The 27,487-nt window shown below is 40.9% G+C and overlaps 1 protein-coding gene across 1 annotated transcript; it reads right to left on the reverse strand.

Moving 5' to 3' along the window:
- Nucleotides 1–18,449: 18,449 nt before the first annotated feature.
- On the reverse strand, nt 18,450–25,862 carry TENT5C (terminal nucleotidyltransferase 5C). Its single transcript, XM_087716477.1, has 2 exons — nt 25,749–25,862; nt 18,450–22,112 (listed from the first exon to the last, which is right to left on the reverse strand). Exon 2 carries the CDS (start codon nt 22,092–22,094, stop codon nt 20,931–20,933), a length of 1,164 nt encoding a protein of 387 aa, XP_087572603.1. The 5' UTR covers nt 22,095–22,112; nt 25,749–25,862; the 3' UTR covers nt 18,450–20,930.
- Nucleotides 25,863–27,487: the final 1,625 nt, after the last annotated feature.

Raw genomic sequence — 27,487 nt, forward strand, 5'->3', positions numbered from 1 at the left:
CAAAACAGCTGAATTAATTGCAGCCAAGTGCTTTGTTTACAACTGATCCAAGGTAATGTAAATGGGAGCTAAGTTGGGGCAAGCTCAGTCCACAGACAGGAAGAGTTAATTAATTTGTTTAACTATAAGTAGCCTATTTTGTGTGCAAGAAGCAGATAGGGATATTTGTTTTGGCAGTATGCGAATATACATATATATTGGTGTCACAACCCCTGGTAAGCCCCAATTATGGGAGGAAGCTAACTGCTTCCAACATCTGTCAATCGGCTCGTCACAAGAGTCCATCACGACAGAAACCCAATATTTTTACTGTTGCCTTTTGTTATATTTACACAAATAAAAGCACAAATAAAAAAACATATATCTTGTGACGAGCCTAATGACAGAGAGTGGAAGTGTGACCTTCCTCCCATACTTGGGCATACCAGGGGTTGTGACTTTAAGTATATATATATATATATATTGCTGTGAGGATATGGACATGGGAGATTTTCCCTAGTTCAGATCATATTTCTCTCCTCATGACTTAGTTTGCCTTCTGTGACATGGGCTTCATGTTTTCTGGATAAGTTCAAGCTTCCAGCAGGCCTTGCCACAAGTTTCACTACTACGTTGTTAAATCTTTTGAGATTCATCGATTTGCTTCTGTGAAATCTAAAAGACCTAATCCAAAGCAAATCTAGATGTTTGGGCAGTTCAAGCGTCCTCTTTGGGCTAGAAGCTACTTTGAGACTGATCCCACCTGGAACTGAGGAGAAGCTTCCTGACAGTGAGAACAACAAACTTACAGAATAGCTTGCTTTTCAGTTGTGGGTACACCATTGCTGGAGGCTTTCAAGAAGATTGGATGTCCATTTGTCTGTTATGGAATAAGATCTCCTGCCCTGGACAGAGATTTGGGCTAGAAGACCTGAGGTCCCTTCCAGCCCTATGTTTCTATGACTATTTACTAAAAAAGTAGCTTCTTCCACTCTTTGCTTCTTATTCTGCCCTCAGCCACCCTACCTCACTGTAGTAACCCCTCATGTACTGGAAGACACCTTTGTCACCCCGAATTCTTTTTATTAGGTTAGACCTACCCAATTCCTGCAACCATTCATCTGTTTTAGCCTCCAGACCTTTTCTATTTCTCTGCACTCTTTCTAGGGTCTCAGCACCTTTTTGTTTTTACCAGAATTGAATACAGTATTCCAAGTGTAGCCTCACTAGCATAGTACAGAGCGATACTATTATTTCCCATGATCTTGATGTAGCCTAGAATCCATTGACAATTTTTGGTAGCTGGAGCACACTGCTGGCTCACGCTTAAGTGGGTTGTTCACTAGGACACCTAGATGTGTCATGAATGGGGGGGAAAATAACCTTGAAATAAAAAATAATTGATTTGTGTGTTCCCTTGGGAAAGTAGTCACATAATATCACCACTCATAACTTCTGCCAATTGTGTAATCACTTAGTGATTGATCACAACTAACATTATGGCAACAGCAACATCTTGTGAATGGGCACTGTGTCCGTGGTGGAGGCTTCCTGATCTGATAACCTTGTCATTTTCTCAAAATCCAGATGTAACTCCAAAGAGAACTGGTTATCTCTTCAATTCTTTTACCAGCCCAATCACTCAAAACACTTTCACTAGAGATGCTAGACTTGAAAATTCTCATGTCTTTTCTGAATGCTGAATATATGCTCGGCCACTGAGCTGTGGTTTACCTCTTCACTAAGAAGGCAAAAAACCATAGTGCACTTCTTTAAAACACCACATGTAAATTCTTAGATTTTTTTTGGTTTTCTGGTTACCACCTACTTCCCACAATGCTTGCAAAGTTTCCTCTTCCAATTTAGAATGTTTCTACTAAACCTATCCTGCAAATCACCTGCACACTTGCTCTTTATTCTTCCTTCTCTGATCCAGGTACTGAATTTTCCCATATAAAATAATTATGAATTGTTTCCAAGTATACTATCCAATTTGCTAAGATGGGGAGTGGGGGGAATACGTCCACAAAAGTTGCTAGCAAGGACCCAATAAATAGGGAAAGGCAGAGAAAAGGTATATCCTGCATATTGAAGAAAAGCATAAGTCAGAACCTAAATCAGAGTTGGAGAGGTCCATTTAAGCAACTGATTTTGAATCTGTTCAGTTGAGGAACACAGCTTACAGCATTCTAGACAAATGGTGGGCCAAGTTCTGATTAAACCTAGTCAATGAAGGGGAACCACTTCTCTGGGTAATGGGCTCCCTGTCAAACTCTTAACCGACCTCCAGGGATATGTTTCATCTGGTCCTAAAGACTCATTCCATTAGATATTTTCTGACTGGTTCTATCAATCTTAAACTTTAATCTCGCCTTTCATCCTGTTCCTCAATTTCCAAGTGTGTCCCATATCATTTTGCTGGAGAAGATTGAACCGAAATAGGATTGAGTGGCTTTGCCTTTTTAGTTACTGTTTGTGTTTGATCCCATTATTAATAACAACAGTAAAGTAACAATTGGTTAAATGTATATGCTGCCTGGGTTCCAGTAATTCAGGGCAGTTTACAAATTGTTAAAACAAGAAAACCACACAAAGCAAAAAGGAACAAAGAGGGCATAAATAACAAAACTCAGATGGGAATAAAGCAAAAGAAGAAAAGCAGGTTTCAACCACACTTGCCAAAGATCAAGGTGAACAGCCAAGTTTTCAGAGCCCTTCAGAATGCAAGTACATTGGAGGTTGTTAAAATCTCTGGAGAAAAGCTAGAGAGCAGGTGCTGCTGTACAGGTGCTGCTACAGGTCATGTCAAATAAACTTTGCCTTCTTTGATAAAGTGACTAAATTAGTGGATCAGGGAAATGCTGTGGACATACTCCACTTAGTCTTCAGTAAGGCATTTGATAGACCACAACCTATTCCTAGTAAGATAGAACAATGTGGGATAGAACCACCTCCAGATGAATTTGCAGTTGGCTTACCAATTGTACTGTGTGTGTGCTCCTCAAGAGAACTACATTTTTGTGGAAGGAAACATGCAGTGGAGTACCTAAAGGTTTTTTTTTCCTTGGGCCCAGTGCTCTTCAATATCTTCCTAAATGACCTAGATAAAGGGATAGAAAGGGGAGCTCATCAAATCAGAAGATGTTACCAAGCCAGGAAGGGGGGGGTGTTGGGGGAATGCTAACACTTTGGAAGATAGATTCAACATTCAGAAGGACTTTAACAGACTTCAGCATTGGGTCCTATCCAATAAGATGCAGTTGAGTACTGAGAAAAATAAGGTCCTACACTTATTAGCCAGGAAAAGCCAAATGCACAGGTTCAAAATAGGCAGTACCTGGATCAGCAGTAATACCTGTGAAAGGGATTTAGGTGTACTGGTGGGACCATGGCTTGGACAACCATTTGTCCCAGATGGAATAAGTACCTCTGGCCTGGGCAGATGGTTGACTACAACACCTCTAAGGTCCTTTCCAGCCCTGACTGATTTGGAAGCAAACTCTTAACCAATGCAGCCCACAAAGCAAGAGTCCTACTGAGGCATTCCCATTACCACACACACACCGCTGCTTTCCGGACTAGGTGAAGCATCCAGGTGATTCTACAAGGGCAGTTCCATCTACAATGTTAGAGTACTCAAGCTCTGGGGTGACCAGAGCATGAGTGCCTATCTGAAGTCCCCTCTCCCTCATCCAGAAAAGGATGCAACTGAAACTTTAGATAAAGCTGTACACTTCCTCCCCATTCAAACCCGCACACCTAGAGGCACCATGACAGAACTACAACAGCCTCACTTGGCGGGCCTGGAGTGAAAAGATATCATTGGGTGTCATCAGCATACTATGATACCAAACCCCAAATGGGTGGATGACCTCTCCTAGGGGTTTCCTCTAAAGGGGGAAAAGAAGGGGAGAATAGCACCTGTGTCACCCCACAAAGAAGGGGCTAGGAGAAGATTTCTCTCCACCTTATCCTGACTGGAACTGGCTCCAAGGAAAAGAAGAAAACTGCTGTAAAACAGTTCCCTCAATCCCCAACCCAAGGAGCCATCACTGAAGCATACTGCAGTTCAGAGGTCACCAAACCTGGCAAGTTTAAGACTTGTGGATTTCAACTCCCAGAATTCCCCAGCCAGCCATGGCGGTTGGGAAATTCTGGGAGTTGAAGTCCACGAGTCTTAAAATTGTTATGTTTGGAGACCCCTTCTACAGCTGATGGTGTCAAAAGCTGCTGAGAGATCCAGGAGTGCAAAGATGGATGAAGTGGACTATAGATTCTTTTATTTTGGGCATACACAAAAACATCTCCTTTCTTTGTTTTTTTCATGTTTCTCTAACTTATCCTGAGTTTTTGATTTCTTGATACCTCTTCAGGATTACCAGACTATGAACTATCCTTTGTGACCTGATCAGTGGTGGGTTTCAAAATTTTTTAGAACCTCTTCTGTAGGTGTGGCCTGCTTTGTGGGAGTGGCTTGCTGGCCATGTGACTGGGTAGGAGTGGCTTGCCGGCCATGTGACTGGGTAGGCATGGCCAACTTGTAAAATGTGGTGGAACTCACTTAACAACGCTCTTGCCTAGCAACCAAAATGTTGGCTCAGAAACTCTGGCATTTGAAGCACCAAGTCTTAAATCTGTCAAGTTACAAGACCTTTGCACCCCTAACCTCTTAGGAAAAAAAAAACCCAGGGCTGTTCAAACTTGACAGCTTTAAGACTTGTGGACTTCAACTCCCAGAATTCCTCCTCTCGCTCTTCATCTTGATGATGTGCGGACAGGTGGGAGGAGGGAGCTGGAACCAGTTCTAAACGGCACTGTAGATTTGTGGAACCTCTTCTATAGACGAGATTTGAACTGGCAGGAACCCACCCCTGGACCTGATCCTCTTTATGTTTCATATGTACTGTATGCCCTTCTCTGCTGCAGTTTTTAAGATTTTCACTAAGATCTTTATGTAGTCACATATTTGCTGTCTCTAATTTTTTTTCCTTTTTATTTGTTTACAATCCTTTTTCTTTAGAAACTCCCAACTTTCTTAAGGTCCCTTTTCCATTAGCTTCTTCTGCCCACGGAATCCTACATACCATTGTTCTAAATCCACTTTTGGAAATCCAAGATACAGGTTTGTTTACACTCCATTTTAATCTCCATAAAATCAGCTCCAGTATTGTACTGTCCCTCCTCTTTCCATATCCTCAGCTAAGCCTTCCCTATTGATTAGAATCAAGTTGAGGGCTTCTTGTGCCTTTTCTCACCCTGTGAAGGATAAAGCTGTCAGCAAGACAAGTCAGGAATTTGCTGGAAGAAGTACGCTTGGCAGAGTTTGTCTCCCAACTGATGTCCGTTTAATTAGGTTTCTCATCAACTGACTTCATGCCTCCTTGAAAGAGTGTAATTTGCATGATTCACGTCTTCTCCTTGGCTGGAAAGGTGATAGTAGACACCAACAGCAATGTTGTTTCTGCTTCTACCATTACTTCTCGAGTCTACAACTTTGCCAAGTTTATTACTTTGGCTTTCTGGGTAGGAACCTTAACATATGCTATCTCTTCTGTTCCTTTTGAAGAAATTGCATTTTTTATTTGCTATATTCCAGTAATTCCAGATTTCTCTTCCATCCATTTAATCATATCTCCTACTCCCAATCACCCACCTAATCTAGAACTCACGTACTATTGATGAAAACGATTCTAAAGAAAAATGGATGAAATTTCTCTCACCTTTGAGTTTTAGAATTATTTCATAAAATAAAAGACTGCAGTGCAGAAAAATAAACTCAGATATTCAAGGGGACAATTTACTCACTTGCAAAAAGGTACAGCAACAGTGAATCATCACTGATTATAGTTCAGAAAGCATTCCTATGTGACAGAATTGATCCTTTGATCAAGTATATCAACCACATGTAAACCTTACCTAAAATACATGCATTTACTACAATTAGTGTCCCTGGATCTGTTTCTGGATACCCTTTCCAGGAAAGAAGACCTTTGCAACCTGCTTTTGAATTTTGCTTCTTACAAAGGGATGCAAAATCACTTATTCGGTTTCTGAGACAGAGTGGTTCTGCAAGAATAAGAAATCTGGCAATGATTAAACCTTACTTCCAAAATCCATCTTCAGACAAATCTGAGAAAAGATACCAGTTTAGGGTGGCCTTTCGGAATTGCAATTATATTCTGCTGTCTTTACAGGGACTCTTCTATAGCACACAGGGGCTAGCTTTCCTGCAAAGGATAAATAGTTCATAACTCACAACTGCTCTAGTTACAGCTAATGAGATTAAAGTATGCATCTGCTAGGATGAACATCAGTAGACACAGCAAATCAAGTTTAAAAAAGCACGAGCAGGTTTTGTGACATCCAGGCAATTAGCTGAATGGCTTTTTTATTGCTCTCACTCAGCTGTACTGGGCAAGTTCAAGTCACTGTGCAGCCCTAGAGACATAAGGACGAAATGATGCCCTCTCCCATTCCATGTCTAACCAATGACCAAATTGGACTATAAATCTTACTTCAACGCTGGAAATGAAGATCCCCGGAGCGTGCTGTATCAGAATGAATGCTCCTGGGCTGATCTCTGTTCATTTTTGTACGTATAATGTCATTCTCATTTCCCCTCCAAGCAAAGGCAGAGTACAAATAAATGAGAAGAGAGGAAAATTGTATCTTGGGCTCTTTTTATCCAGTAACTTGACTGTTGACATCTTGTCTGCTGTCAACACATACAGCTTCTAGCACTGCCATTCAAGCATTGGCTCCTTTAATGTACAATTAACCTGCTGACATAGGCCAGGTAGCTTGCGGTGCTGCCTTACTGAGTGGTGGAGTTACATCTCAGGTCAATTGGTAGTTTCAGGATTTTTCAGGATTGGACTGGTATTAGTGCTCCAGGTATCTACAAGGATTCTTTTGCAAATCTACCTCACCTTGCTCCTAGCAAAGGCTATTTTTTTATTATGTAATGTAAAGCATGGGTTCACATTTCACTCTGAAAAATAGGATTGGGCTTACTGCTCCAAGAAAGTGATTAAAATAAAAAGAGACAGTGAAAATGTGCAAAAGAATCTTTCTTAGCTAGAGGGAATTGAGCATTAGATTGGCATTTACAAGAACTATAAAATGATGCGTTTGAAAAGAAATAAATCCCAAATTTATGTACATAGAACATAGCGTTGGAAGGGACCGTGGAAGTTTTCTAGTCCAACCCTGTGTTCAAGCAGGAAATCCTATCATTTCAGGCAAATGGTTCTTTTGGTAAGCCACCAGTGTTGAAGCATTCACAACTTCTGAAGGCAAGCAATTCCACTGGTTAATTGTTCTCACTGTCAGAAAATTTATCCTTAGTTCTAGGTTGCTTCTCTCCTTAGTTAGTGTCCATCCATTGCATCTTGTCCTGCCTTCTGGACCGTTGGTAAATAGGTTCCTTATAGAATGTAGATGTAGATGTAGATGAGATGGAGAATGCAGATGGAGTAGTACCAAGCATTGGCTGTCCAAGGAAGGAATGCTGGTCTCCTTGATGTTATCCTGTAAACAACTCATTCATTGAGCAATAGATGAAAAGAAGACAACTCCACATTGAGAATAATCAAAAATTACACCACCACTGTCTTCATGTTGGAAAATTGTTTGTCCTTCCCCCCCCCCCTTTTTGAACTGTGAGCCGCCCTGAGTCCCCCCAGGGAAAAGGGCGGCATACAAATAAAGGGAAATGAAATGAAATATTGCAAGAATATCTTACAAGCCTATTAAGTAACATTAGGAATATTGTTCCAGTGACCAGTGTCAACAAATATTATGAAACTAAAAACGTACAAATGGAAAAGACCAAGAACAATCCCTTTTGAATAAGGTTAACCATCTTTTTTATCTTGTTACTTTAGAAAAAAAGGCAGAAGGGTATGATCTTAGAGAAGCATATATACAATCATTATGCAAAGAGTACAGAAAGTAGACAGGTAACATTTTTCATAACAATAATTTAAGGTCATTCCAGAAGTTGGATGGAGGGAGAATGATCCTAAGAAAAAAATAAAGGAGCTTTCTGACAGATATTTGTAAGGACACACAGACATACCTAAATAGGAGGGAGACGGGGAACCCCCCACAGGGTAAGGCTGAGGAGTATGTTCAGTTCTTGGCGGACAAAGTTGCTCGGTTTCGATCGGAACTGGACTCCACTCTTGCAGATCCAGCCGAGACACAAGGGAATGACTTGGCAGACCATCTCTGGGTTGAGTTTCAAGATGTTGCCTCCGGGGATGTGGACAAGGCTATGCGAGCTGTGAGCGCCTCCACCTGTATACTGGACCCGTGTCCCTCTTGGCTGGTTGCCAACAGCAGAGAGGTGACACGAGGCTGGATCCAGGCGGTTGTTACCGCCTCTCTTCGGGAGGGGCACTTCCCCACCGCGCTTAAGGCGGCAGTGGTGAGGCCCCTCCTGAAGAAACCGTCTTTGGATCCAGCAGTTCTTAATAACTACCGTCCAGTCTCCAACCTCCCCTTTGTGGGGAAGGTTGTTGAGAAGGTGGTGGCCTTCCAGCTTCAGCGTACCTTGGAGGAAGTTAACTATCTTGACCCCTTCCAGTCTGGCTTCAGGCCCGGTTACAGCACAGAAACCGCTTTGGTCGCATTGACCGATGATCTCTGAAGAGCCAGAGATGGAGGCCATGCGTCCATCCTGGTTCTCCTTGACCTCTCAGCGGCTTTCGATACCATCGACCATGGTATCCTTCTGCGACGACTGCGGGAGGTGGGGGTGGGCGGCACTGTTCTACAGTGGTTCTCCTCCTACCTCTCGGACAGGTCGCAGTCGGTGTTGGTGGGGGGGAAGAGATCGTCCCCGAGGCCCCTAACCTATGGGGTGCCGCAGGGCTCGGTCTTGTCCCCCCTGCTATTCAACATATACATGAAACCGCTGGGCGAGATCATTCGGAGGCACGGGATTAAGTACCACCAATATGCGGACGATACACAGTTGTAACTGTCCGCCCCATGCCAACTCAGTGAAGCGGTGGACGTGATGAACCGGGGCCTTGAGGCTGTTAAAGACTGGATGAGAGCTAACAAACTGGTGCTCAACCCGGAAAAGACCGAGTGGCTGTTGTGTTTTCCTCCCAAAAATTCGGCTAATGTTCCATCAATCAGGCTGGGGGGGCAAAATTTATACCCCTCAGACAGGGTCCGCAACTTGGAGTCCTCCTGGACCCACAGCTGAGTTTTGACCATCATTTGTCAGCTGTGACCAGGGGGGCATTTGCCCAGGTTCGCCTGGTGCGCCAGTTGCGGCCCTACCTGAACCGGGAGGCCCTCACAACAGTCACTCGAGCCCTTGTGATCTCTAGGCTGGAATACTGCAATGTGCTCTACATGGGGCTGCCCTTGAAGAGCATCCGGCGACTTCAGCTAGTCCAGAATGCGGCCGCACGAGTGATCGTGGGCGCACCACGGTTCGCCCACATAACACCGATCCTCCGTGAGCTGCGCTGGCTACCTGTTGATCGTCGGGTGCACTTCAAGGTCCTACTTACCACCTATAAAGCGCTCCATGGTAGTGGATCTGGCTATCTGAGAGACCGCCTTCTGCCAATTACCTCCCTGCGTCCCATCAGATCACACAGGGTAGGCCTCCTCCGAATTCCATCCGCCAGTCAGTGCCGACTGGCGACTACGCGGAGGAGAGCCTTCTCAGTTGCAGCTCCGATGCTATGGAACAACCTCCCCATGGAGATCCGCACCCTCACCACAGTCCAGGCCTTCCACACGGCCCTCAAGATCTGGCTATCCCGTCAGGCCTGGGGATAGGATTTTACTCTCTCCCCGCCCGAATGTTGAGTGAATGTTGTGTTTTATGGTTAATTTTTTTACTCACGTTTTTCTTTTATGTCTTGTCTTGCACTCCCTTCCCTCATTGTTGTAAGCCGCCCTGAGTCCCCTCAGGGAAAAGGGCGGCCTATAAATGTTCAATAAATACCAAATACCAAATACCTGGATTGGTCTTCCAAAGAGCTGTGATGCCGTGGCTCTTCAGGAAAGCATTTGGGACAATAAGGATTAACCAGCAGGTAACCGGGGCTTTGGCAATATTCACTGTATAAGACTCACAGACATTTCCACCACTTTTGGGGAGGAGGAGAAGTGTGTCTTATACGCCAAAAAATACAGTAAGTCTAAGTGCTATTGCTATTGTAGAAAGTTAGCACCTATCCCTCTCCTAGGAAAATGAAATATTCTAGGAAATATTAAAAGGCAGAATATTATATTTTCCCTAAAGAAGAAACATGTTTCTAAAGACAAACTCAGAACCTCAGCTCCCTGCCTCCACCCCAGCAGATATTTTGGTACTAACCTATGTACAAGACAAAGACTGTAATTCGTAATTCATAATTTAATGAGCTTATATGCCGCCCAATCCTGGAGGACTCCGGGCGGCTTACAAATACGAGATAAAATAAAATAACAAATAGGGAAAAGAGACAAAAACAGTTTAAAAAACACAACATACATTTGGCTTAACTGGGGGTTGGACCTGATTTATAAATCAACAACCCCAGGCCTGCCGGAACAGGCAGGTTTTGGTGGCTTTTTGGAAGGCCGTGAGAGTGGGAAGGGTCCGGATCTCTGGGGGTAGCTTGTTCCACAGAGCCAGGGCAGCTACAGAAAAGGCTCTCCCTCGAGTGGTCACCAGCCGGCATTGTCCGGTCGACGGCACCCAGAGGAGGCCTAGCCTGTGAGTTCTTATCGGACGTTGGGAGGTATGCAGCAGGAGGCGGTCTCTCAGATATCCAGGTCCAAGGCCATGTAGGGCTTTAAAGGTAATCACCAGCACTTTGTAGCGTGTCTGGAGACCAATAGGGAGCCAGTGCAGCTCGCGGAGGATAGGTGTAACATGGGTGTACCGAGGTACACCCAATATCGCTCAAGCGGCTGCATTCTGAACCAACTGTAATCTCCGAACACTCTTCAAGGGCAGCCCCATGTAGAGTGCATTGCAGTAATCGAGCCTTGAGGTGACGAGGGCATGAGTGACCATTCGAAGTGCCTTCCGGTCCAGATAGGGCCGCAACTGGTGCACCAGGTGAACCTGGGCAAAAGCCCCCCTGGTCACAGCTGACAAATGATGTTCTAATGCCAGCTGCGGATCCAGGAGGACACCCAAGTTGCGGGCCCTCTCTGAGGGGTGTAGACTTTCACCCCTCAGGTTAATAGATGGAGAATCTGGACTATCCCTGGGAGGAAACATCAATAGCCACTCGGTCTTGTCTGGATTGAGTGCCAGCTTGTTCACTCCCATCCAGACCCTAACAGCCTCCAGGCACTGGCACATCACTTCTACTGCTTCGCTGAGTTGGCACGGGGCGGACAGATACTGGGCCATTTTATCTACAACACAAAAAACATGACCCTCAGGACATGACAGGATTAGCCCTCCACCCACCTAGCAACAGAACTCACCACATGGCACCTGGGGAGATTACATTACTCACAAGATTCAACCAAGCTGGGAGTCTGACAACCAATCAGAATACGTTTCTTACACAGGAACAGGAAGCCCAAAGCGGGGCCCAAGCAAAAGTATAAATCTCTCTCTCATACCCATATGCTCTTTTTTCGCCCAGGAACTCAAACCAGTTGGTTCTGTCCATCATTACACCAGCTTTCCAAGCAGACTCCATGTTTCCAGTGTCTTTCTTCCCACTTGGAACTGAACCCAGATGGACATTTCTTCCAACACTATTCTATACATGTACATTTAGTTTTTCTTGCTTACGTATAAAACTTTATTTTTATCACTATTGGATTTCTTTTTGTTAGATAGGGCCCAATGTTCAATTCTGTTGAGTTCCTTTAAGTGGGGAGTAGTCGAGAGCCTGCAATGCGATTATAGTGCTCCAGAACAAGCTATAACACATATACTGTAGTTTGAGAATAGTCCCCTTGGGAAATGTCAAACTTGCCAACAAAGTATAGTCAAAGCTATGGATTTCTCAATAGTAATATGACCATGAGATTTGGATCATAAGGAAGGCTGAGCACCGAGGAATTGATGGTTTGGAATTGCGGTGTTGGGGAAAACTCTTGAGAGTCCCTTGGACTGCAACGGGATCAAATCAGTCAATCCTAAAGGAAAACAAACTTGATTGTGCTTTGAAAGATACTGAAGCTGAAGCTGAAATATTTTGGCCACTTAATGAGAAGAGAGAATTTATTGGAAAAGACCCTGATGTTGGGAAAGATTGAAGGCAAAAGGAGAAGGGGATAGCAGAGGATGAGATGGTTAGATAGTGTCATCAATGCAATGAACATGAATTTTGGCACACTCCGGGAGATAGTGAAGAATGGGGGGTGGGGCTGGCTGTGCTATGATCCATGGGGGTTGCAAAGAGTTGGACATGACTTAGCGACTGAACAATGAAAACCTCTTTGAGACTTTATGATTTAAGAACAGGACAGGAGGGGACTAAATATGTATCTCATCTTTAGTCAGCTTGGAACTTGTAAAATGACAAGGGACAATGGACTCACTGTTCTTGCACAGGAGCCTGTTGCTCTATGACCAAAAAAGTCTTCTCTCACATCCAACTGGTGCGCCAATTGTGCCTGTGCCTAGAACAGGAGGCCCATTAGATGATCCTTTATGCACTATCCCCCAATTTGGATCAGGCTTCCCAAAAACGAACTGAAGATCTTTCTAAGAGGCATTACGTGATAGTATGAGGACTTTTAATTATCTCAACATTGGTTAAGAGACACATTCTGCCCAGCATGGCCCTTCCAGGAAATTTTGAATTTGTGTTGCTGACAATTTTCTGCTTCAGAGAATGGAGGATAGCTCAATTATCCATGACTTAATAGAAAACAACAGGGAAGATTTAATTAAAAGGATGTAGCAGGAACATTGAGAGAAGAAATAGTGTGATGTTGAAGTTCTTGATTTTAAGGGAAACTAAAACTGAATGCTGTCAAAGTAGATTCTCCATGTTAAGAGAATCCAACAGGAAAAAGATTGGAAGATATGTGGAACTTATTTAAAAATGCATAATACCTACCTACCTACCTACTTACCTACCTAACCTCTCTCCTGTGGAACCCTCCACTTTCCATGGTTTATGGAAGAACTGATGGGTTAAGAGATGTCTAGAATGCTACTTGACGTCCACGAGGAACACACTTCACTGAGCACCCTTATGTTGTCCACTGAATTGTTGGCCCTGTTTAGGGGGATCCAAGCTTTCTTAAGTTGAAGCTTCTGCGTGGCATCATCCACCATCATCTATATTATCAGTATACTGATATCTGGACACAGAGGTGGGTTCCTACCAGTTCGCACCTATTCGGTAGAACCGGTTCGTCAAATCTACCGAACCGGTTAGAAGAGGTTCCACCAGGGGACCCGGAAAGCAGGCCACACCTACAGAAGAGGTTCCAAACATTTTTTGAAACCCACCACTGGTCCTTGGATATGATTATTCTACACTATCATGCTCATATTTATAAAACTCAGTGCCTCTGTGAAAGGTAAGGATGACTACTGCGTTTGTGGTGCAATCAGAACATTGCGTGTGTTGAAGTTGTTTTAACGCAAACCAAAGATGCCTTTTAAAAAACAAGTTTGCATCCTATTCTTATGCAGGCCAGTGCTGTGTGGGAGGTAATTTAAGGTGGTTCTGACAGGCATCCTCATATCCGGTCACATGGGCGTCAAGCCACTCCCATCCGGTCACATGGGCGGCAAGACACTCCCACAAAGGAGGCCACACCCACAGAGTAGGTTCAAACAATTTTTGAAACCCACCACTGTCTGGACATCCCCACCTATGGAAAACTAAGCAATGCTGTAAATATCCTTGCTTAGTGCTAGAATACTAAAGTGTCAAACTCATGTCATGTTGCTGTCACGTGATGTTTCATAACATTTTCCCCATTCATGGAGCTGGGGTGGGCATGGCCTGCACATGACGCATCCGGCCAATGGGCCACCACTTTGACAGTCCTGCTGTACGACTTTGTACGGAAACAACAGGCCTTGTTTTAACCTTGACAAGAGTGAGTAGCTTTGGGGTTGGGAGCCTAAAGGATCTGAAAAATTATCATCTTTGATGCTGGATGGAATAAACTGCTCCATACAGACCTGGTGCACCATCTGAGGTTCCTTCTGGATTTATGGCTCCTACCTAAGAAGCAGATGGTAGTTTTGGTTAGAAGGACCAAAACTTTATGTTGTGAGCCAGTTGCGCCCATTCCTGGATCCAGAGGCTGTACAATCAAGTTCTGATCATTTGTTGAATGGATTACTGCAATGCACTTTACATGAGGCTGCCCTTGAAGAATATCCAGAAGCTTCAACTTGTGCAAAATGTAGTTATGTGTTCTTCAAGAATTGCATGACCCATCTTGACTTTGTGAGCTGCACTGGTTGCCAATTTGTTTCTGGATGCAATTCAAAGTGCTGGTTACGAGCTTTAAAGCTCCACATGGCATAGACACAGGTTGAGGGGTCACCTCAGTTACATTTATCCATCCCATCAAGCCTAGCAGGAGAGCCATATTGCAGCTCTCCTTGGGCCAGGAACTTTGTTTGGTGGCACCCAAGAAAGCCTTTTCTCTCATGGCACCCACCCTCTACAACATCCTCATCCCCCTGGATGAAATTGGATCCATCCGACCCTAATGGTCTTCCAGGCGGCCTTTAAAACTTGGTTCTGCCATCAAGCCTAGCAGCCTCATGATAATGTGGAGCCAGTTAAATGGTTGCACAGAGTGCAAATTTATAGTGCATTCCCCCATGTATAGAGTAATATTCTACTATAATATTTGTAACTGTTTAACTGTATTTTAATGAGTTTGTTTTAATTATGCTGATTATGTGTCATCTTACCTACATTCTACTGCTGCAGTCTCAATGCCACTTCCATCCTTAAACAACCTGATGTTCTGTCTACCAACAGTTTTCAGTGCCAGCAAAGCACCACAGGCTGCCTGTTCCTATAGCCATTGGTTCCTGATAATTAGGTCAGGGTATAGCTAATAATGATAAGAGTTCTCTATAGATAGCAGTGTTTGTTTACTTCTGTCTCTTTTTCAAACTAACACTGTGTATGTGTTTCCTTTCCAGAAGTCTATGTCTGCACAAAAAACTGCAGAACTCCCCAACATTTCATTTAAAAAACTGAAGATTAGGTAATTAAATGGAAAATTTTGACTAAATGCTGGTCCTCACAATCAAATTGAACAACCCCTCAAAGAAGTGTAAATTTCATTCTAATCTCAATTTATCTACAGCACTTTTTCATGTACAAAGATTTATCCCCTACCATAACGTAAAAGATACCCACTAATGATACAATAAACCCCAAAGAAATTTTCAAGCTAAATGTTTTCCTGGTAGGAAATATCTCTTGTTGCAGCAATGTAAGAATATTTGCTAACCAAAAATATTTCCCCTTCCCAAATATATTGCCTGAATTTAAATTTCACCATAAATTTCACCGTATAAATGTCACCCCTAATTTTAACTCTGCCTTGGTTTTTCTTGGAAATTCTGTACCCTAAAATGTGCTGTAAAAAATAATCCTAACTGTAAAACAAATCTAAGGCAACAATTAATACAAATTTACCTTGAAGTTAATTTTCACAGCAAATTGAACCACAGATCTTGAAGTAACCTAATTCTAACTTTATGCTATAGTATATCCATAGTTTTTAATCTAAAAGTTTGCCTAGAGATAAATTTTCCCATATCACAAGTGTACCACTGCATAAAAATCACACCAGAACTCCAGAGCTAATAATAATTAAATTTCACCACTGTCCTCAAGGTAGTCTAAACTTAACCTTATTCCTGCCCATAAAGAATTATCACCAAAATTGTTCTAAAAAACAATTTCCACAAGAAGTTACAAAACCAGAAACCACAATTCATTGAAACTCATTCTAAATATCATCCATATAAGAAACTCAACTACTGGAAACTTATTTAATTTAGTTCTATGGCCTCTTACTCTAATTTTCACTCATGGTGAAACCAAAATTGCTTAACCTAATTTTTTTCCTAGAGAGTAATCCTACTACATTGTGAATGTAGCTCAAATCATAAAAACATCTCAAAATAACCTCAGAATTAGATTCTACCATTGACTTAGAAAGCCTACCTCTTAAAGCCTAACTCTTAACAGTAACCCTTGCAGCAAGAGAAGCTGTTTATCACCATATTTAGTGACAGAAATTCCTACATACAATTAATACTAATCTCTAAAACTAATCCTGAATCCAAACTGAACAATAGACATCCAGGAATCACAATCTAGACCCTAACTTAGTTACATAGCTAACCAATCCTTTTTAACCTAAATGTTTGCCGAATGGCAATTCTACTATAACATGAAGTGTAAAAACTCACCCCAATTGAGACTTTCCCTTCATGCCATACAATAACATCTAACCAGAGACCTCAAGGAAACCTAATTTATCCTTCCTTCATCCTGTTCCAAAATTGAAATGCTTCTCTACAAAAGGGACCTAAGGAAAAAGTCCAGAAGAAAAATGAAGCCAAGTAATCCTTAATGAGAAAAGCCTAGTATAACATTTCTAGGAAACTTATATCCATCAATATAAAAATAGAAACTCTTTACAAAATTCACATTTTGTAGGCAATCCCCTCAAAATATGAACAGTCCAGGTGTCAATCACCAAATACTCCTACAAGCTGGTCTGGCTCATAAAGCTAAGAGTCAAGGATCAGGAGCACAGGTCTGACAATAGTGGCTTATTTCCAGGCTGATGGCTGTTCTAAAGTATACCTAGCTGCAGATGTGGTTCAGTTAGGGATGTTGGCATCCTTGCTTCTTGAAGAGGATCACCTCTGTCCTGCTACCAATGCATCATAGGGCTAAAAACCCAACCAGGTTCTGGGCATCATCATCCAAGTTTACTTTCACCTGCTTATGCTGATTAACTGACTTACCAGCCTCCTAAGGCCAACTGCCTGCTAACTCCTTGAAGGGTGGCAATCCAATGGATCAGGCCCTTCGGTCTGACTCATAGGTGTCACATAATCAGAGTAGATCATAACAATTAGAGAAAAGTATGTGTACAGATTGAAAGAACTGGGCAGGTTTGGCTTTGAAAGAAATGGGAATATGATTGTACTCTTCAAATACCTGAAATGATGTCACATTGAAAAAGATCAGTAATTATTCTCTATCGTTTTTAGAGTGCAGGGTATAGAAAAATAGATTTAAGTTAGAGAAAGACAGTTTCCAATTAACTTTTTCAAATTCCTCTTAGTAAGGGTTTGTGTTACTAGAATCTATTATCCAGAGCAGCTGTAGATTCCATTTCATTAAGGTATGTTGAAACAAAAATTAAACAGCCGTTTATCTTTAACTAGGATTTTTTTCACAGAGTATGGGATTGAGTTCAACTGCTTAAATTGTCTTTCCAATTCTATGATTAAATTAACTTACACTAGCACTAGTACTTATATATTTTTATATCTTTTCTTTTCAGAACTGCAAAACAGTATCTATCTACTTTTTCAGAACACATTTTCTGCATAAGTAGGTTATGCTACATGATTTTTAAGGAGTCCCTGGGAAGTGACATTTAAAATCATTACCATTCTGATTTGAAATAAAATCTACATTTCTCTTAAGGTTTTCAAAGCAATTTTGTGGAATTTACAGACTGAAACTAACAGCTGTCAGAAACCAAAAGGTTGTTTACTTTGAAGCCTTGAGAACAAGTTATTCTGAAAGATCCCAATTTAATCTTCTAGCATCTATGTAGTCAAAATAGAAAACAACCTGAAATATGGGCAGTGTTTTAAAAAGACAAAAGCATGGTTTTAAGAGTGTTTAGTTCTCAGTGAGTTAGAAATTCAAATCTAGGGCACTTAAGGGTTCAAAATAATGTCTTCAACCCACTCTCAAAAAAAAAATCTGTTCATAAGAAACGCCGAATTTCAAACATATCATTATAGACTATTCATAAGAGTATAAAAGGAAAACAAATAAATGATGCTTGGATATTCTGAAGGAGAATTGGCAAGTTTTGTCTAAAGTCTTAAGGCAGACCTAAGTCAAAACACAGGTTTCATTTGAAGTCAACTGTCTCTTCAAGGTATGGTAGAAGACCAAGAAACAATCTCATTTACTCAGATTACCCCCAAGAGATGTCCATAGCATTCTCTTCTTATTGCTGTCCCCCAGAAGATTATTGCAAAGTTACAGAAGGTTGAACAGTCGCTGTGAATCTTTACAACTGAAAGTGCATTTGAACCTGGGTCTTCCAAGTGATATTCCTCAAATGCATCCTCCAATATGTATCTTCCCTGATTGGATCCCAAGCACTGGAGAGAATACAGAGTTACAACGGATAGTTGGGAAATTGGGAACAAACTGAGAAGTTCTTTGAAAGTCTCCTTATTTTATGGAGGTGCAGAGGAAATAAAAAAAGGACATACACCATTCAATTGACCAAAATATTTTACTTTTAAGCTTTCAAGTTTAAGAAAACCAAAATCAGGGGCATGCCAACAGCCCTTTCCAAAGCTATCATACTTATCTAGCAACTAACAATAATTTTGCAATTTAGAGAAACACGTACTTGCCAGAAATGCATACAAAGTAAGTTTCTACCAGTGTAAAAAATCATTAGGCATCATCTATGAATTTCAGCTTTGAATTTAATATTAAACAAAGGTTTAAACTTCAGCTTATTGCGCCCTTTTGTGATACAATTCTATTTTACATTCCCCTCTCATCATAAGGTGCAATTCTACAACAGGAAGCAGAATAAATCTTTTCATGAGCATCACATTGTTTTTTTTTTACTTTTTTACTTTGTTTCTGTTTTTGAATAATCCAGTGCAATTAATTTCAGCAATTTGATATGGTCAAGCAAAACATGTAGCTTAACTACAGCAACTGAAATAGGACTCAACGTTTCTCTGCTTATCAGTTTGATTCAAGAAGGAATTCAACAAGGTGGTGCCACTTTAGCACTGCCAAGGTTATCCACCTTTCCACAGATAAGAATTTATCTCTAAGTTACAGAAGAAATACTGCTTTTTTAAAAAAGCTATCCTATTTTGAACTTTTATTGAGAGAAACTTAAGGATTTCTATTAGTCAGTAATGAACATTTCCAAACATGTTTTTCTTTGTCATTACCCTGTCCTATACTTACCCTTGTTCCCTTTTCTGGAAATGTTATGCTTATGCTATAATACAAATATACCAGTTTAATAAATAGCCTTTTGGAATAGAAAACCTGTTAAAAAACTCTATAGGTTGAAAACTATCTATCTTCTTTCTGTATTTAATAGACGATTTAGGAATTTTAGGTGTTCTGCTGAGATCTGGATTTGGTAAATCTATGCTAATCAACCATGAATTTCTTCAATAATGTAGCAAAGTATTCCTTATGGCTATTAGCTTTGCTGCCAAGAAAGTGCAATTGAGAAAGAATTCCGCACAAGTGTCTTAAGCCCTCTTATTTATGAAAAAGTCAGTGGAGCTATCAAAACATGCTTGACAGATTTCCTTCTCACAAAATCTTCATTTATTCACCAAAGCCCTTCTTTCATTTCTATACCATTGAACTTTAAGAGGCTTCCTAAAAATCTACAAGTACCAATAAACCCTGAACAGCAAGAGTTAGAGATTTATAACTGCTTTAAACTGAACTCACTTTTAAGAATTTTTTCCAAGAATTTGGAATGTTAACTGAGTGCTAATTGGAGTATTTTATTCTCGGGTAACTATTGAAACCATCATTTCTATTGCAGTTATTGCTACTCACATCATCAATAGCATAAATTCCTACCCTTACCACCCTCTCATAATCTGGTTTCATATATTTATATATTTTTTGGTTTGAATTCATTTCTTGGGATTGTCATCTTGATTGAAAATATATATTTTTTAAAAAAATCTATAAGTTTCAATATAATTTTAGAAAAATACTAACTCCATATTCTGTATATGCCGAGTTTCAGGGGAAAATAAGAATTCCAAACTACAGATTCATAAACCTCTATGTTTTCCAGTAATTGTTTTGCTACCTAAAAGGTTTTCCACAGAATTTTTGGATTGCATTATTAAGAAAAGGCAAATATCCGATATTACCCTTGCAAGAGTACTTTCCTGCTTCCTCCTTTGTTTGGCAGTCTTCCAAACGGGCTAGAAGGAATCATGGAACAGGCCTTCTGCTTTGGGACTGCTACAAATCAAGAGCTCCCCCTTGCCAAGGCTGCCCTCCTAAAAAGGTTTAGACTTTCTTTGCCTCCATTGCGGTCACCTTCCTCCTTCAAGGAAGGTCTCAAAATATTTCTGAGGAAGCTTGTGAGAAGAAGAGATCACGAAAGCTATGTATCTTGGAATCAATTTCTGCCAGCACAAAGTTTCCAGGATCCAATTTCTTTAAACTAAAATGCACCAACTAGAATGTAAGGATTTTGCTTTTTAAAGACAATTTCATTATTACCGTTTTGGTGCCAGAAGGAAGCTGATTAAGACTTTCAGGAAAATGGCTCTCATACTACCTACATTAAACTGCTTCAATTCCATTCCTTTTAGTGGGGTTTTGATCAGCTAATTGTGTGCTACAATATAGCTATTTTTCCTGCACAAGAATACCAGATTAGTCCTCATTACTTCCATTAAATTGGGAACAGAACTTGCAGACAATGAAACTTCAAAAAAATAAGATAGCGTGGAAGCAATTAAGTATCTATTATTGTTCTGGTGTCGCTGGACATCATCTTTCAGACTTCAGCCTTAAAAATTGCACAAAGACATTAGGACAAATAGAAAAGAGATTTTCTTTTATGAACGGCAGTACTAATTTATGACCTGACTAAAGCTTGGTAACGTTAGTCCTATTTAAGCAGCTAAGAGAAATACAGGAAACGCTCCATTCTGGCTGAATGGAGGCGCTGAAGACAAATCAATTGCAGGGCAGCCAGGTGGGACACACCTGGCCGTAGATATCTGCAACATAGTAGCTGCTGAAATTTACATCGCTAACATAGGGTGCTGGCTGGTAATAGCAAGTGACGTTAGTAACATTAGGGATGATGTTTTGCTCCGCAAGAACTCTGAGAGCCAAAAGGGAGATCAAGTTCAGGGTCTGTCTACGTTCATGTCCCATGAGGCATACAGTGCTCTCATTCACCACTTTCCGCAAGGTCATTAGGTAGTCGTATTTGCTTCTGTCCTCTTCCGCAAAGTGATTCTGCAGATAGGTTTCCAATTTGCGCTGTTGTTCCAGAATACTTGGGAAGTCTATGAAGAACCTAGAGCACATGTAGCGCTCTAAGGTTTTGATTTCCTCTTTGTCCATGGGCTTGAAGTCCCTCACAAGAAGGTTGCTGTATTTCAGGAGCCCACCTCCCCTAATTTCCTCAGGGTTCTTGGTCGTTATCAGTCTGTTCTTAAGATGAAGAAAGGCTGCCTCAAAATCACCATACATACTTTGCCCAATGACAGTTGGATGGAAGTGCTTCGACATTGGATTTGCTGAGCACTCGTAATAAAAAAGCAGGGAGTCTAATATTATTTGAAAAGAATCCACACTGAACTCAAATTGCCGCCGTATACGATCCACAAACTTGAGCTCTACATTTCTGCCGTGCCTGTTGGAGAGAGATATTAAGCTCCATCGGTCATTTTCAGTGGATACCTTCACCAACTTTTCAATATATACTTCCTTAAGAGTCATGGGAGTAATCTTGAGTTTGTTCACACCTTCCGGCAAAAAATTTAAAAGGGATTGCAGCACCACTTCTTTGACCAACTGGAAATCAATCTCACTTGGGAGGGACACCTGGAAAACAAGATCTAGATCTTTACAACCCAGTCCATTATCTTTAACCAAGACATGACCAGCTGCGGAGCCATTCAGTCGAATGTCATGCACTAGAATACTTGCTTCTTCCAGCCTGCTCCGAACAGTTTGTATGATCTTCTTCAAAGTTATCTTCAGAGTTGGAAAATTGCCCCGTCCATGAATTGGCACCACTTCTGACAGGATCTCATGCAAGCGACTGACCTGTTCCCAACTTAGTACACTGCAAGATGCGGAGCCAGCCTTTGGTCTCTTGTCTGCCATTGTAGATTAATGTTTGAACTGGAAAGGAAGAGAATATTCAAATAAGATGCATCCTTTTAGTACAATTAAGCAAATTTCAGATCTTACAATTGATTGGGAATGTTCTTCATGGAAAGGAATAAGAATCTCAATGAAATATTGCAAGCATTTTATACTTGCTATACTCACTGGTTCACTGATTCTTTACACTCAATTCATTACGATGGTGGTTCTCTTTGCACCTTAGTTTCTCCAGCAACTTCACTCTTTCTTAGAATGCCTGAAATTCTCACACATTGTTTTTGTTGGGAGGCATCAAGATAAACTTTGCACCTGAGATAATTCTGCTCTTATTTCTTAGATCAAAATTTATATAAATATATTAAATATATTATATTTCAGCATCCCCTATTCATGACAGCCTTTTTGCCCCTAACAAATTAGTCTGGGGACCTCTCATCCTACCTTGATACAAGCAATGGCTGGGAAAGGGTATATTAGACCTTTTCATGAACAGAATTAAGTCATGACAAGTTGCCTTTGTTAACATTTGATTACTCCCTTTATCTGTATACCAGAGTCTACCCTACTTACCACTTTCCTCTCACATGGCATAATCATTGTAATGGGATTTAAAGGATTTCATGTGAAATAGAGAAATCCACTTATAAGAAACCGGTTGCATCCTTTAAATCTGAGCCAAACCATTTAGCCTTTCTTTTAAAGGATTTTTAGACTGTCTTGTAGGACAGAGTCCTCTCTACACAGTTAATAGACAAATACACATTACAAAAATAGCTAATTGTTAACAAGCATTTTCAGTCAGTCTATTACAAGTTTCATTAGATAATGCTGCACACAACAATTACAATTTCACACTTACCCATATAGACCCACATACTCTAAAGTTTAATTATTTGAATTTAGGTGGGTAGAAATATACTGGTTGCCTTGTTTTAGAATTACAGAATGGCACAGAAAAGTTCTTACAAGAAAAGCTCTCAACCAAAACATTACTATGCAAAAGGGATCATAAGAAGTAAGCGGGATTGCTCTAGACAGAAAGAAGATTCTTCTTCTCCCTCACCTGATATGTACGATTAGACAATTTGGTTTCAATAGAAATGAGCCCTGCACCCAAATATGTTTGTATTTCTCTCCTCTACCACCACCTTCATTTTCAGAAGATTATCCTTGGAGGAGAAATAATTTTGCTATTACTGTTAGAATATCGAGAATCAAAAACTCTTGCTGGTCTCCAAATCCCAAGGCAGTGCCAGCTAATTTCCGTATGAATCAAGTGCATAGACAAAAGACCCACTTTCTGTTGAGACCGAGAAAAATTTGTCCCGTGTCTGCTCTTCTGCCGCATTACTTCAGCACCAGTAGCAGAGGAATGCAGCACATACTGTATGGTATTCACTGAAGTCATGCTGCCTACGTGTGCCTCTTGTCTTCTACTTTCTAGTCACAGCAATTCTCAAGCTGGGCATCAGTTGGCTGGTGGCAAGAGGGGCAAATTCCAGCAAGACTTGGCTAAATGAAAAGCAACTTATCAGGAAAGGTGCTATTTGTATAAATAGCATAAAGGTACAGTTCCCTTAGGAAAGAAACATTGAACAAAGCATCTTATCTGAGATACTTTCTTATTTAGGAGACTGGACAAAAACAAATGTCTAGTGTCTCCTTAGCAGAACTGCTTAGACTAAAAATGAAAGTGCCATTATATTCCTCATTAAGTGTGGCCTAAGGAGGCCAAATAACTTAGAATGTCAAGTAACAGACTTCCAATGGCTCCTATTGAAACACTAGACATGTTGCCCCTCAAAAACCATACAGGAAAATCATCTTAATGTATTCAAGGCAGCATTAGAAAACTAAATATGAAAATAGCAACAGAAAAGGAGTTAAATCATTTGAAGTTGCATAGGAAATATTATTCTACTAGCTCTTATTTCATGGTATTTATCTTTATATAAGAAGCACATCAATTATATAAAATATAATTCAAAGGATTACTATAAAATAGTATTTTTCAGGAATCTCTATGCTCAGCAACAATGCCGAGACATCACTTCAATATACAAACCTATTTTTAGGCTGTATCAAGGCTACTATTACATTATTAGGTGGTAGCATTTCCACAGAGACTTACATTGAAGTTTTTCTCAAAACTGCTAAACAAGATTGCTTTAATCTGGAGCTACAAAGATCACTGGAGCCCTTCACATAAAAGCCATGTGTTTATTTTGTAGAGCACACTCTTTCCCGTAAAATGGTTGGATTGAAATTAATGTTTAGTAGAGTCATTTGCTCTGCAGCTTTCTTAGAAAGCCGATCTGAAATGCTGAGATGTCAAGGCAATGCAGACGGAACAAAATGTGATAAAGATGGCCTGCTCATTCTTTATTTCTGAGAAGAGCCTCTGCTTTCTATTTACAGAATGCTCAATTTGAATCCAACCCATTCATCTGAAGCAGCCTAATTACAAGGTATTTTTCATGTAGGAGTCATCCTGCCTCATTCACAGAATGTTAAAGGTGCCCTGCAAGCAAGGGTAACTACTACCACCTATTTTTTAAGCTACTACATATACAAAAGAAAAGGAAAAATAAAATAGTTGCATGATAAAATTGAACAATAGCTGCAGGAGTTTAGGAGCTGTCCATCTCAAAGCATCCTTCATTACAGACATCTGGCATTGGCTGGAAAACTCCAAATTCACATATTAGGAGGTGCCCAGATTAGAAAAGGCTGCTATAGAATAATAATGTTTTCTAGGTTCTTGTTTCACAGGGCCAGAATCTTGTGAAGGATACAACATGGACAGAAGAGCTCTCTAGAATAACCACTGATGCTTGGAAAATGGAAGGCTATTTAAAAAACAGTGAAGACTAGACTCCTGTCACTAGCTTGAAAGGACTCAAAAAGTAGTGGTTTCTGATAAACCAAGCTGAGAAAATAACACTCATCAGATCAAGAAGAGTAGGAAGCAACCAAATAAGTGAACAACAGCAAAAGTTAACTTATCACTGAAGCCCATGGTATTTCAGCAACAGGTGTGGCTGTTAACACCCACTTAGTAACTGGCTTCTGACAGAAACATCCAGCTGCCTCAGTTCTCCCCAGGGAAATTGGCGTAAACAGTCATTTTACCCAGCTCTCTCTCTCTCTCCCCCTTCTACTAAGAAGCCAAGGAAAAATCCTTCAAAGCCATTCTCCTTGAAAATGTCTAGCAATTAATAAGAATTGCTGCCATTTTAAAATAATAATAATATTAATCACGCAGGTAAAAGATGCATTGCAACTCAATCCACATCCCCAAATCACACCGGAGCCTGCGTCTGCGTTTCAACGCGAACTACGCCGCGCAGTTCATTTCATGCTGAAACGCTTCGGGGATGTGGGAAGATGCCCTAGAACCCGAAAGGGAACGAAGCCTAAAGCGGCTTTAGGGAGGTCAAAACCAGGTCTCCACGCGTGTTTCACTAGAAGGGCGGCCAAGGAGGAGCCCTTTTGTCTGCCCCCCCCTCCCCGCCCAATGTCGCTGCGAGAGCAAATGCTTTTCGTGCTGCCACTGTTGCTGGCTGGACTTTATATCGCGTAGAAGTTTCTAAGGTGTTTCTAAGGCGCTTAGGACAGATCTAAATAACCCTCAATATTTTGCACACAAACCTCCGTTTTCCAACTAAGTCGGTGAGCGGGGAGGGCGCAGGAGCCTCCGCGACGCTGGACCCTTCACTTGCGTTGGCAGCTCGGCCGTTCCGGTCTCTTCTTGCAGCTTAGCGTTACTTTTTTCCCCCTCGCGGATTCATTTATAAGCCCCGCCCTCGGACAGACAACGCCCCTTCAGGCGGGGCAGCGAAAGCGCTTTTGTCTCCTACGACGGTCTAAGAGTTTAGCTAGCAAACTGGGAATGACTAAAATCGTGGAAGTTGAAAACAAGAGCGCACTGAAAATATTTTCGGGTAGGCCCCGTCTTGTTTAAAAATGAATACGTTGCTGTCTTATTTCCTGGAGCTATTGCAAGAACTGGATCCGTTCGTGACCCATGATACGAACTCATTTTTTCAGGGCCTAAAAGGTTCTGTTCTGATCGGTTTTCCCCGGCATTGGATTTCTTCAGAAACTTAACTCCCTGCGCCAAGTTCCACACCAAATGCACCTTAGCAAACAACGTGGCCAAATACCTTGCCTAATAGGTTCATGTATCATATTGAATAGCAGCTTATCGAATAAACCACTGCTATGTAATGGTTTGAAACCAAAATCTGGCTTGTTTAAATGCCTAATTGTGGCTTATTTAATCAACCATGATTAAACCAAACTTGACTTATTGCAACTTGGGAACTGTCCTTTGTATTTTTTTATAGTTTGTGCTCCATTCGACTCATTATAAAGTTTATAAAGTTTACTTACACTTAGTGTAAAGTGTACTACATGTGGAAAGCCAAATGTGCCTTCCTAACTTTCCACTGGGAGAAATAAGCACAAGTGCCTCTGGATTGGTAAGGAGTCCAGCACAGCCAGAGACATCAGAATGGACATAGATCCAGTTAAATGGTGACTGCCCATCCCTACTTAAAGCTAGACGGAGTAAGGCAGTTAGTGATAGGGGGATATGAATTATAGTGGTGGTGATGTACACGTTTTTGAGGGGGTGGACCATCTCTAACATGTACAGTAATGGTAAATCTGTTCAGGTTTTCTGATCCTGGGGGTGATCCATTACTGAAAGAGCTAATTGAAGCAAACAGATCTCATGGTTGCAAAGTTAAAAATGTTTTTGAGAGGTCAAACTCCCACAGTAAAACAAACTTATCGGATTCACAGTTCACTGCCTCAAAGCAGAAACCCATTTCACAGGAAGGGAGGAGTCAAAAAAAGATAAAGATTGAAAATAGTTCATAAAAGGCCCCTTTGGAATCCCGAGATTTGGCTGGTTCCACGGGAATTTATTGTGCAGGAAAGGCAAATGGAAAAGTAATTTCAAGATAATGAGGAACCTTATAAGGTTTGATCATTCATTAAACCATTATTTTTATACTTTATACTTTTACAAGTACTGTGTATTTTTTATAAGTTAAGGCTTGTTTCATAATAACACAATCATTTAAAGAATTGAAAACAATAGTACATGGAATAAAGAAAATAACAAGGCTTAAGGAACAACTTTTCCATAACCAAATTATTCCTGTATTCATAAAAGGCTAAATAAAAGAAAGAATTTTTTTAATGGGTGGGGGTAGAAATAAAGAACTCTGGAATAAGCTCAATACAACTCAGATAAGTTTGGAGGCTCCTGAAGATTTGAGTTCTTCAGAAAATGTCAGGATCAGAGCCTCTTTGATAAGGTTTTTAAGAAGAGTAAAACTAGAGTAGGAGAGTCAACAGCCAAGCTGTTTCTTCTTGCC

Source organism: Thamnophis sirtalis, unplaced genomic scaffold, assembly GCF_051295495.1.
Source record: "Thamnophis sirtalis isolate CommonGarterSnake01/CBP01778 unplaced genomic scaffold, rThaSir2_p1.2 scaffold_5, whole genome shotgun sequence".
NCBI lineage: Eukaryota > Metazoa > Chordata > Lepidosauria > Squamata > Natricidae > Thamnophis > Thamnophis sirtalis.

Bases quoted from the DNA above. Each gene is read 5' to 3' on its own strand.
- TENT5C (XM_087716477.1), bottom strand. From the start codon at position 22,094: ATGGCAGACAAGAGACCAAAGGCTGGCTCCGCATCTTGCAGTGTACTA.